The sequence below is a fragment of the Aulonocara stuartgranti genome, assembly GCF_965226115.1.
Source record: "Aulonocara stuartgranti genome assembly, chromosome: 3".
Classification (NCBI taxonomy): Eukaryota; Metazoa; Chordata; class Actinopteri; order Cichliformes; family Cichlidae; genus Aulonocara; species Aulonocara stuartgranti.
The window spans coordinates 78,284,175-78,296,047 of NC_138941.1; the positions used below are offsets into that span (position 1 = coordinate 78,284,175).

General features: G+C 43.1%; 2 protein-coding genes across 2 annotated transcripts; one reads left to right on the top strand and one right to left on the bottom strand.

The window, feature by feature from the left end:
- Positions 1–2,552: 2,552 nt before the first annotated feature.
- On the bottom strand, positions 2,553–6,158 carry LOC309703535 (E3 ubiquitin-protein ligase TRIM21-like). The gene is made up of 2 exons (XM_082528440.1): positions 6,052–6,158; positions 2,553–4,481 (listed from the first exon to the last, which is right to left on the bottom strand). The coding sequence occupies exon 2, from the start codon at positions 4,470–4,472 to the stop codon at positions 2,802–2,804; it is 1,671 nt and encodes a 556-aa protein (XP_082384566.1). The 5' UTR covers positions 4,473–4,481; positions 6,052–6,158; the 3' UTR covers positions 2,553–2,801.
- A 1-nt stretch (position 6,159) lies between these two features.
- On the top strand, positions 6,160–8,628 carry LOC309703681 (uncharacterized protein; the record flags this gene model as incomplete). The annotated part of the gene is made up of 5 exons (XM_082528632.1): positions 6,160–6,231; positions 6,352–6,397; positions 8,175–8,357; positions 8,449–8,524; positions 8,609–8,628. The coding sequence occupies 4 exons, from the start codon at positions 6,160–6,162 to the stop codon at positions 8,481–8,483; spliced, it is 336 nt and encodes a 111-aa protein (XP_082384758.1). The 3' UTR covers positions 8,484–8,524; positions 8,609–8,628.
- Between the last annotated feature and the right edge of the window lie 3,245 nt (positions 8,629–11,873).

Genomic DNA, 11,873 nt, shown 5'->3' on the forward strand with positions numbered 1-11,873 from the left:
GAAGGTGTTCAAATGTGGCTTTTAATCCAGGTTTACACTTAAACAGTCTCCATGAAACGGGCCTCTGCCCTCATTCATCCTGGAGATCACTCGTCTAAACCAACCAACATAAAGAACGTGATGTTTTCAAAGCGAACACGTACACACAGTTGTTATGGATACGATTAAATGTAGGAGCGATGATTTGTGAAATCCTACATGTGTGTTCTAACATGCTTTAATGATGGCACGAGCTGACAATGAATAACATAAAGTTAATAGTTAATCTGCAACAAAACTTTTTCACCGCTTCAGTTTTTGGTCTTTTCCACATACGGTTGTTGTTGTCATGGAAACAGAAACCAATCGGGCCTTGGATGGACGTCGGGAGTTCTTAACAGCAGCTCGTTGTTCATTCTGATGTTGTTTTTTAATTATATTTTATATTTAATATCATATATTGGCCGTTTTCAGCTTTATCTGAAGGGCCACAGGTCAGACTCCACCTGGGCCTGCCGCTCTCAGCCTCGCTCTGAGGAAGCCCACAGTCTCTCACAGTGGAAACTACGCCGGGGGACCCCATCCTTGGGGTGGACCCATTTTTGTTGTAGCGTGTTTTGGGGTTTAAAAGCCACAGAGACGCGGTGCTTAGAAAAAATGCATTTCAGCTGTGCTGATGCTCCTGACACGTTGGAACGTTGGGTTGTGTTGCGTGGTTGAGAGGAGGCGGCAAAACACCTAGCAGGCTAGTCGGAAGAACACACACCCACGCTGGTATCGGTAATCCACGGTGGTTCTTTAATACGCCTTCTTCAACAACCATATAAAAGCCCGGCTGAACGGCTGCGGCTCAACAACATAACGCCCAGCGTTCATACAACCCAAGCGTTGCAAACAAAACAAGAAGAAAACATAAATCCGTCCCTCGTTAAGCAGAAGCGTGCAGGCACGTGTCCTCATAATCCCAGAGACAGAGAGCAGCGGCACAAACTGATGACACCATCAACCCTCGACTTGGGTGTCTTAAAGGGACACCACACCATAGTGGCTGTCACAACGTATAAGACTGGGGAAACCTGCATTCAGCTGGACCTGAAAAACACTATGTCCAGATAAACACAATCAACTTTTGGAGAAAAATAAAAGATTCTTCATCAGACTAACAACTAAAAACATGACACTTACCTTAACAGTATGGGCTACATCAAATATATTCAAGACCGACAACAACACTTCTCACTGCTGCTAATTTTAACAAAACAAAAAGTAGAAAAAGGCAATTCACCAAGTCTTGAAAAGTAAAACTGAAAAATAGAAACACAGAATAAAGTTAAATATCCATCCAGATCTTTACCACCAACAACATAAAATCTATCTTGATTAAATGGCCAAATTCTCCAATAAATGAGCAATAATAAAGTAAGAAAAAATAAGACATTCAATTTATGGACGCTCAAATTAACAGAGCGACATTAAACGCACCTCATTGCCTGCCGTAGCGTTCTTCGCAGCTGCACTTCACCTCAAAGGTCGGTTAATACATCGGATTGAACTTAACCAAAGTCCAATTAAAGGAAAATAAATGTTTCTAACAAATACAATGAAGAAGATTAAAATAATTCACTGTCAGTTACTGTCGCTGTGAGTTTGACGAGGTCAGCTGCTTCATTTGGTTCTGCCTAAAGTTCTCTCAGTGATCCAGTGTTTATATGATAAGATACGTGTTTAATGCAGAGAGTTGGAATTACAAGTTGGTAAGAAGCTTTTTAACAAAGGTTTGATTTAAGCTTTAAGTTCAAAGGTGAAAGAAATTTCACGTTTGATGAAGGAAGATCAAGGCTAACAAGGACATGGGTCAAAGGTCAAAATAAGGTGAGAAAATATAATAGATATATATAATCAATCAATAAGGTGAAAATATCAGATAAAAGGGTTTTTTTGGTTATAAGGAATAAAGAGGTCAAAGGTCAAAACAAGAGACACTGGTAGAGACCTCAAATCATTGTTACTGAAGAAGGAGGAGTTCTTTAACAGTACGACATTGATAGAGTTTGTTTGTGTGTTTGAGAGTTCAGACTGAAAGGGAGCGCACAATCGTGTGTGTGTCTGCAGCTGTTGTGTTGTTGCTGCATCGTTGCCTCAGGGGGAAAGTTGTGTGTGTGTTATGCAGACTAGCAGAGACTGCAGCTGTCAGCAGCCACACACACTTTCTATTCTTCAAATCAAATCACAGTGAAACATGTTCACTGACAGCTCAGCTTCAGCATCGTCTTCATGCTGTGACTGCAGCCGTTCAACTCTGTTTGTCTTTAACCCAAATCATCACAACATGCAAATATAATCATCAAAATGATGTGACTGGAAGGATGCAGCAGTCTGTGCTCCACCTTTCTCCTCCACACCTGCAGGTGGAGAACATGGATGCATGAATCTCTACAGAGTTCTTTGAATATTATCCGTCTCATCAGTTTTCAGTGAACAAAACTCCTCACAGAGCCAAAATAAGCAGTTTGTATCCAACATAACTCAGCTGGACTCTGATGCTCCGTATAACAGCCACACATGAGTCTGGATTCACTCAAAGCATTGAACAAACTTTATTGGAAATGAAGCTTTTGGACATTTGTTCTCTGATATTTGCTCTTCAGCTCGAGTCTCCATCAGTGGGAACATTTCCTGATTCAACTTTTCTTCTGTTCAAATCAAACTCCATGAGAATCAAAGTGTGAATCAGAGTCCTGATGATCAGATTCTATAGAAACATGGAGACTGTAGAGGATTTACACTCAATATGTTCATTTGTTCCCTTCAAGAAAAATCAATCATTCATCCAATAAAATCAGTCGTTGATCAGTTTGATTGACAGGACAGATGATCAGAGGTGCAGAGTTTTTACCACCCTGATTCATATAGGGACTGAAGTATGGGTGGAGTTTGTGAGTGAAGGAGCAGCCAGTAAAGGAGTAGATCAGAGCTGCAGCACCTACATCATAAAAGGAGACCAGACCCTCCTCATAATCCACAAACACCCCCACCTTCTCAGGACCAGGATGGAGACAGAGGGGGACGAGAGGGGAAGCAGCAGCTTTGTACTCATTTCCATTTCTCAGCACTACAGTCCAGAAACCATCCTGAGGTCTCAGTGTGATGTCTCCCTTCCTGTTGATTGACTCTGTGGCCACTCCTAAATCCCACTCAGTCTTTCCTTTAACCTGAACCTCAAAGTAAAATCTGCCTGAAGAGAAACTCTGCTCTCCTAAAACCATAACATACAGAGAAAATCTCTCTGGGTTGTCTGGAAGTTTCTTCTCCACATCACTATCATACACTTGTTTTCCATCATCAGACAGGATGAGATTAGGATGAGCTGTATCAGGATCCAGAGTCACATCCACCTCATGCTGCTGCACCCTCTGCAGCTCAGCCTCTAACAGCTTCTTCTTCATGAGTTTCCTGATTGTCTCCTCCAGCTGAGCCACAGCTCTCCCCACAGTCCCCTCATATGATGGTGGATGAACTCTGACCTCTGTCCAGTCCTTGCTGGGTGGAGCAGCTTTCAGGGAGGAGAAGCTTTGGAGGAGGTGGAGGTGGTCTTCAGAGCGTGAGAGCTGCTCCACCTCAGAGCTTCTCTCCATCAGCTCAGAGATTTCCTGTTCCAGATCTTTGATGAGACCTTCAGCCTGTTTCTCTGTAGCTTCCTGTTTGTCTTCGATCTCCTTCATGAGCTCCTTCAGGCGTCTCTCAACAGACTCCATCAGAGCCGTGAGGACCTGAACACCTTCTGCTTTCTGTCTGTCTGCAGCATCTTTACTCATCTTCACCGACTCTGTGATCTCCTGAATCTTCAGTCGTCTCTTCTGGATCATCTGCTGAATCTCAGCCTCTGTCTTCTCCAGCTCTGCCTTCTTTCCTTCATATTCTTCTCTCAGAGGAACAAACTCGTGGTTCTTGTGGTCTAAAACAGGGCAGAGCATGCAGACACATGTCTGGTCGGTCTTACAGAACAGCTCCAGGAGTTTATCGTGCTTCGTGCACATCCTGCCTTCCAGGTTCTCCACAGCATCAACCAGCTGATGTCTTTTCAGACCTTTCAGTGTCAGATGAGGCTCCAGGTGAGTCTGACAGTAGGAGGTCTGACACACCAGGCAGGACTTCAGGGCCTTCAGTCTGGTTCCAGTGCAGACGTCACAGGGAACTTCTCCTGGTTTGGCAGCTTGTTGCTCTGAGCTGCTGCTGCTGGCTTTCTGCTGAGCTTCACGTCTGAACTGAGCAACCATCTCAGAGAACAAAGTGTTGATCTTCAGCTGAGGTCGAGTGTAGAAAGTCTCTTTACACATGGGACACTGACAGCTCTGATTCATGTCCCAGTGCTGACTGATGCAGGTTTTGCAGAAGTTGTGTCCACATGATGTAGTGACTGGATCAGTGAACACATCCAGACAGATGGAGCACAGAAACTGATCTTCAGATCGCAGATTGCTGGCAGCAGACATGTCTGCACTCTGAGGGAGAAAGAAGAGAAACATTTGATTCAAAATTCTCTTTAAATTTCATTTTTACAAAGAGAGAAACAAGCGTCAGTAGTCTGAGGAGCTTGGAGAGAAAAGCGTCTGGACTTCTTTGAGTTTCTTGAAGACGTTTCATCAGAGAAGCTTCTTCAGTTCTCAGAGTAACTGGTGGAGACCCAGCAACACACTCAGACACAAACTGGTTCATCCAAACACAAACCTAACATCGTAGTGTCTGCTGTACAGTGCAGCGTCCAGATGGACAGGATCAACGTTTGGGGATGAAGATAAATACAGTCGTTACAAAGATGTGAAATTGTTTCTCTGTTTTACAGAAGGTCCAAGATTCATCCAGATCATTTGTATACTTGAATAAATCAGTTTGTTGGATATTTTCCATCAATCACTGTGAAGTAAACTTCGACCTTGTTGGTGACTGAATACTTCTTATTGTACGTCCAGATCAACGAGCCATTAATATTAAACAGTGACTGTTCCAGTAGAGCTGACAGTGAGGAGGACGATGAATCACAAACCTCAGAAATGTGTTATTAACTGTTGATCCAGTATTTTAATGGCATTGATGAGAACATGTTTATTCAGAGGTGTCTGTATATTTGGTCCATTTGTGCGTCAGTAAAAACTGTCCTGTTTTCTCTCACAGATACTGGAACATCCTCACAAACTCAGGATGTGGAAGAAGATGAACTTTTCCAGTCACTCGCTGGGATACATCATTCATGTTATTCTGGATCCTCAGAAAACATTGATTTATTTTTGTGTTTCACATATTTGTTTGTCCAAATCAAAGATTGATGTTAGTAGAGAAGAAGCCACCATGATAAAGCCTGTGTGTGAAAACGAGATCAGTGGATTTGATCAAAATCCCATTTAAGGAGGAATTCTGTCCTCCAGTTTGTTTAAATAAGCTTTGGGATTAAACAGCATCATCTATGTTTGTGTCTGATGACATGTTTGATCCAGGTCAGCTTGAATATCACAGCTGATGTGTGGAACTCTGACATGTTTAAAGCCTGATTATCAGGATGATTCAAACACATCTGTCTAAATAATGAGATTCATGTTTCCACACAAAGTTATAAAGTGCAGCATCGACTGTTTTCTGAATGATTGAGGATCATCTGTGACTCTTACAGGATACACTAAGTCAGATAATCTTTGTAAAATGTGTGAATGACTTTTTGAAGTACTGACCAAAATCTGCTGGTTTACAGTATCAAAGGCTTTATATCAATAAAGAATAAATAGGTGTTTTCACGTCTGTAATCCTTATGATCAATCAGATCCAGAATCAATCTAAGAGGAACAGGAAGTGATGAATAACCAGGAAGTGTGGAGTCAGTCTGAAGTCCAGAGCACAGCCTGAGTCCACAGTCCTGAGCAGAGCCACAGTGAGACTGAAGCAGCAGCTCGATGCTCCTACAGTGGATCTGTGGTTACATGAGCAGATTTCTATGGATCCAGTGTGACTGTGATGAGTCCTGATGAAGTGAACAGAGTGAAGATTTGTGTAGAAGCAGGAAGTGTGATCAGCTGCACTCACCACTGTTGCTGAGAGGAACCTGATGGACTCCAGTGAATCTTCTTTTAGAGACAAACAGGACTCGACTGCAGCTCTGCTGCTGCTCTCTCACACTTTCACTTCTGCAAAATGACGTTGGGCTTCTTGTTTTTCAGGTGTTGCTCCGCCTCTTCCTGCCTCTCCCTTTACAGGAATCAGCCGGTCTGTACTCAGTGACTGTGTGCAGCGGGTGGGAGGAGTGAGGAGTGGTGTGTGGGTTCACACAGTAATGACGGCCTCAGGTGATCAGGAGAAACTCACCTGGATTTCCTTTTTCCACAGCAGACTGAGAGCTTCAGGTGGACCCTGAAGGAGGTCTCAGACACAGGTGGTAAAAGTACACAGTGTGTACTGAAGTAGAAGTACTACTGTTAAAAATACTCCAAGTACTAATTCAACTTCTTTACTGAAGTAAAAGTAAAAAGTAGTGGCTGTGAAATGAGAGTAAAAAGAGGTGATTGAAGAACATTTCTAACACGTGTTTATACAAAGCTAACTGAACCATGTGCTGCATCAACGTGATAATAAAATAATATTATTCACTTTGTTTCTAATAAATATTCCCAGCTTGAATCAGACAAGTTGAACATGAGCAGAGAAAAAGAAGCAAATCCAAATATTCCTGTGTTCAGTTTTCTCCATTTACAGGCCGACTGTGCCTCTAAACAGGAACATGAGCAGGAAGAGGCTGAAGTGGATTCAGCAGGTGGAGGATGCCTAACATCAGCTGGAAAGATTTACTGTGACGTTTGTTTGCTGTTTTCGCCTCGTGCACGAGAACATCACCAAATAAACTCCAGACAGTTTTTAATATTTCACTGTTCAAGAGCAAAAAGACTGACGGACTGTGTTTAAGGCCACCTCACAAATGTCACACATGAAATATTCAGTGTTTATTTGCTGGTTTGTTGGCAGCAGCTCCTTAAAGTCTGTCACACATCTGTTTGACCGTCTCCAGTTAATCTGAGACACCAGTTAATCTGCAACAGCAGCATCAGGCGGCTCAGCTGATCTCTGGTGTGTAGCTGCTGTGCTGCGCTCCCATTCCTCAGTGAAAGCAACAGCAGAACAAAAACTCTCTCCATCCACATGTTTGAAAAGAAAGCTTTTAAACAGATGAACACACTCAGTAAAGGACAAAGAAAGAAGTAAGAAAAAATTAGAGTAAAGAGTAAAAGCAGGAGCAACTGAAACAGGCTGCATGCTAGCTGACGCATGCTAGCTGACGCATGAGCACTAGAACTGTTCAACTTCATTGTTATGATTTTAGCACCGAGTTACATGAAATCCTGCATCAAAAAGAACAACACAGCGATCACAGACATGTTTCTGCCAACAAACCAACATTAACCCAGAAAAGCCTCTAAAACAACCTGCTGTGGTTTGGGGTAGATTCCTGAATTTACCAGGTGCACCTGAAGGCAGCACAATTTAAACCGTAAATAATGATGTAGGTGCGCAAATCCTTTTCAAGCGTCACAGCATCAAATGAGCCGGCTTATGTTTGTTGCACTTCTACACCAAGTTTTACGCTCGCGTTTCTTCGTGTGTTTCAAGCACTATGACATATCACACACACACATGCTGAGTGTGTCACTGATAAAGCTGTGACACAGCAGCTCACTCAGTCCAGTCCAGGTAACAGACTCACCTGTTAGCAGCAGCTCTGCCCTCACAGAGCTCAGCTGCTTATTTTAGTCAGCAGGAAACATTAATATTATGGACTACAGCCGTCTGTCAGGGCCGTTCAAGGACACAACGTCACACACAGGTTTAAACTGTTAGACTCATGAATACCCACAACGTTCGATGCACATTTCTCTTTAACAGGAGCAAACGGCCTGATCAGATACTATAAGAACTCATAAAAGAAGATCTAGTTCCTGCATTTATTACTTCCAGGCTGGACGACTGTAATTCATTATTATCAGGACGTCCTAAAAACTCGCTGAAAAGCCTTCAGCTGATCCAGAGAGAGTTTGTTTCACACTGGTTCCTGTTCTACCCGCTCTACTGTGGCGTCAGCTCCCAGTCTGCAGTCAGGAGACCTTCTAGCTTTGACATCATGCTTTAAACTCTGAAAGATTTCATTCTGTTTCCTCCAGAGAACTCCCCAAACCAGCAGAACAAGAAGAACCACCGAAACCAGACCTGCTACAACCAGCACGAGGGTGGAGGAGGAGGGAGGAGCGGAGGAGTCTGTTACAGGCCAAACAAGAGCAGGAGAGTTCACAGGATTAGAGGAGGTGCAGGTGTGGAGATGAGGAGGAGGATCTGCAGGAGACATGGTGAAGATGGTTCAGTCAGCTTATTTTTACTTCAGGTGAGTTCATGTCTTTATACAGGATGTGATGTCATTGTCTGACCTCTGACTCTCAGAAAGCCCTGAGGAGATTCTCCAAACACATCAGTAGCACAGGAGTAGAGACCTTCATCAGACTGCTGGACGTTTGTGGTGATGAACTCTGATTTATTTCCAACATGACTTCCATTAAAGAAGAAATGAGCTGTGATGATGTCACCATTGCTCTGTCTGCAGCGCAGTGACATCACTTCCTGCTGGCACAGGATCTGGAGGGATCTCCAGGATCAGAGCTTTATTGGATCAGCAGACACAAACAGAGTGATGCATAAATCTGTGACTGGCATCAAATGTGTTTGTGTTCTTGTTGGAGCCTCACTGATGGTTTCACTTCATCAACTCACCTGCAGACAGCAGCACACACACCTGCAACAGGAGGTCAGAGGTCAGTGAGAGTCAGAGGATACTGAGGGTCAGAGGTCAGTGAGAGTCAGAGGATACTGATGGTCAGAGGACACTGAGGGTCAGAGGTCAGTGAGAGTCAGAGGACACTGAGGGTCAGAGGTCAGTGAAGGTCAGAGGTCACTGAGGGTCAGAGGTCAGTGAGAGTCAGAGGACACTGATGGTCAGAGGACACTGAGGGTCAGAGGTCAGTGAGAGTCAGAGGACACTGAGGGTCAGAGGTCAGTGAAGGTCAGAGGTCACTGAGGGTCAGAGGACACTGAGGGTCAGAGGTCACAGAGTGACACAGCCTGAGTGTATCATCACCATCATAGTTTATTTATATAGCACTTTAAAAACACACAAGGCTGACCAAAGTGCTGAACAATAGAAACATAATAGATACAATAAGAATAATAAATAGGATAAAATTACAAACATAGCAAAAACAATAAAATGTAAGTAAATACAAGTCAGTTAACCACTGAGTCAAAAACAAGCAAATAAAAATGTGTTTCTCTGGATTTAAAAGCAGCACTGATGTCGACTGCCTCGTGTGAAGAGGAAGATTATTCCAGAGGAGCCACGATGGAGAACGCTCGGTCTCCTCAGTTTCAGCCCTGATTTGGGGACTGAGAGCAACGGCCGCTCAGCTGACCGGAGCGAACGAAGAACACGGTGAAGAACAGTTCCTGTTCTGTCAGTGACATACAGGAAAGACAGACGATGTCAGAGGAAACATGGACTGGTTTAGGAGGAAGTAGCACCAGTTTAGTGTGATGGTTTAGTGGGAGCTAAAAGTGAACCTATAGACAGAGCTCAGAGGAGTGTGATGGTCCCCAGTTCCAGAAACGGTGGCAGAGCCGAGATCAATAACAACTAAGAGGATATTTGCACAAATGGAAGAAAGCAGTCTTACATATTTGTTTAATATGAGCGTTGAAGGACATGTCCTGGTCAAAAATGACTCCAAGGTTCCTCACAGTGTTACTGGAGGCCAAGGTAATGCCATCCAGAGTAAGAATCTGCTTAGATACCATATTTCTAAGCTTTTCAGGGCCGAGTACAATAACCTCAGTTTGATCTGAATTAAGAAGCAGAAAGTTAGCGGCCATCCAGGTCTTTATGTCTTTAAGACATTCCTGCAGTTTAACTCATTGATTGTATGAAATCTCCCAGAATAGATGGTTGGAGTGTTTTCTAATCATATTGTGTTGGGGAAACATGCACATGTAAAACGTTCCAGCACATCGAGCTCTGTGACCAACACTTGTGTGTTAAGAAGAACACTTGTATAACAATATGGTGTGAAATGAAAACTCTGACGTTCAACACAGCATTGTTTCAGTCATCAACACATTCCTGCACTTTAGCTGATGTGTATCATGTGGCTTGATGGAAACCTTTTGAACACAAGCTCACACACACAGGTGTACACAGACACACACTGTGTCGTCCTGGGCTGCTGACACTAAACACATCGTGCATTATCAGTCCAGTGTGCTGCTCAGTAGGATTCAGTGTTTATTAGTTACTGTTACTGGTGCACATGATGCTGCTGCTGTGGTTTGCTGTGGTTTACCAACAACACGGCACCGAGCTACCCTAAGGAACTGCTTAAATCGTACGTTCCTGCCTGATCATCTACTCAGTTACTCTTGGTGCAGCCTGGATCTCGGCTGAAGTCTAGAGGTGACCGGGCGTTTGCCCTGGCTGCACCAGAGTTGTGGAATAACCTTCTGATCGTGATTCTTTTAAATCACGGTTAAAAACCTGTTTGTTTAATCTCGCCTTTCCTGCTCGTTCATGCTCGCACCTTAGACTTACTCTATTTTCCCTTATACATATTTTTAATGCCTTGTGCTTTCATTATGTTTTATATTACCCCTGTGTATTAGTGCCATTGACCTGTGAGTATATTTGATACTTTGCTGAGGCCCCATAAGACTCGTGTTACTTCCCTGTGTCTTATGTTAAGCACTTTGGTGTACCGCTGGTTTTTAAATGTGCTCTATAAATAAAGTTGTTGTTGTTTCCTTGGTGTGCTGGTTTCTTTTTGTTTCTTTTTGCTTCTTTTTGCTTCTTTTTGTCTCTTTTTGTTTCTTTTTGTTTCTTTTTGCTTCTTTTTGTTTCTTTTTGTTTCTTTTTGCTTCTTTTTGTTTCTTTTTGTTTCTTTTTGCTTCTTTTTGCTTCTTTTTGTTTCTTTTTGTTTCTTTTTGCTTCTTTTTGCTTCTTTTTGTTTCTTTTTGTTTCTTTTGGTTTCTTTTAGCTTCTTTTTCTGCAGGATGGGATCAAACAGATTTTAGTCTTTTCTCTCTGTCCCTCTTCTCCTCTATGTTTCTCTCCTTATCTTTACTTTGTCTTTCTTCTGTCTCGGCCCAGTCCTGTCTGTCCTGAGTGTAATAACTCAAAAGTAAAACAAATCTATTACATTTAGCATAGCAAAGCCATAATGATCCCTTTGGGAAATAACTGTGGGGGCGTTTTTCTTGGCTTTCAGATTGTTCTGATTATTCTGATGGTTACAGGTCAGGACAGGCAAAAGAAAAATGGTGTCAGCTGCATGTCAGTGAAACTGTACACTTACCTCCTACTGATGACATCAATGAGATATGATACCAACCACTGCACCTGCGACACCTACAGCCTGCTCTAATGGCTCTAACAGCACATCATGATCACAGCATTGAACACATCATACATTTGGGCAGGTTTGTAGAAATGAGAGCTGCTCAGTCCAAACTGGCTGAAAGCCTCCTGTCCTGTTGGAGTCTGTGCTGTGATTGGTTCTCATGTAGTGCTCTTCTACACCACCTGAACTCTCACTTTACTCAATATTTACTGGCTGTATGAAACTCGCCTCACACAAACACTTCTTTCTGTGCTTTTTCTATCAAAGTGCTTTCTGTCTAACGCACACACATCCACAGTCCAATGCATCTAACTTTGTGTTCGCGTCCCGCCCGAGAATATTTAGCATGCAGCCTGGAGCCGCCAGGAGTCAAACTACCAACCTCCAGGGTCTTAACAGGTGCCCGCTCGACCTCCTGAGCTGTGAGAG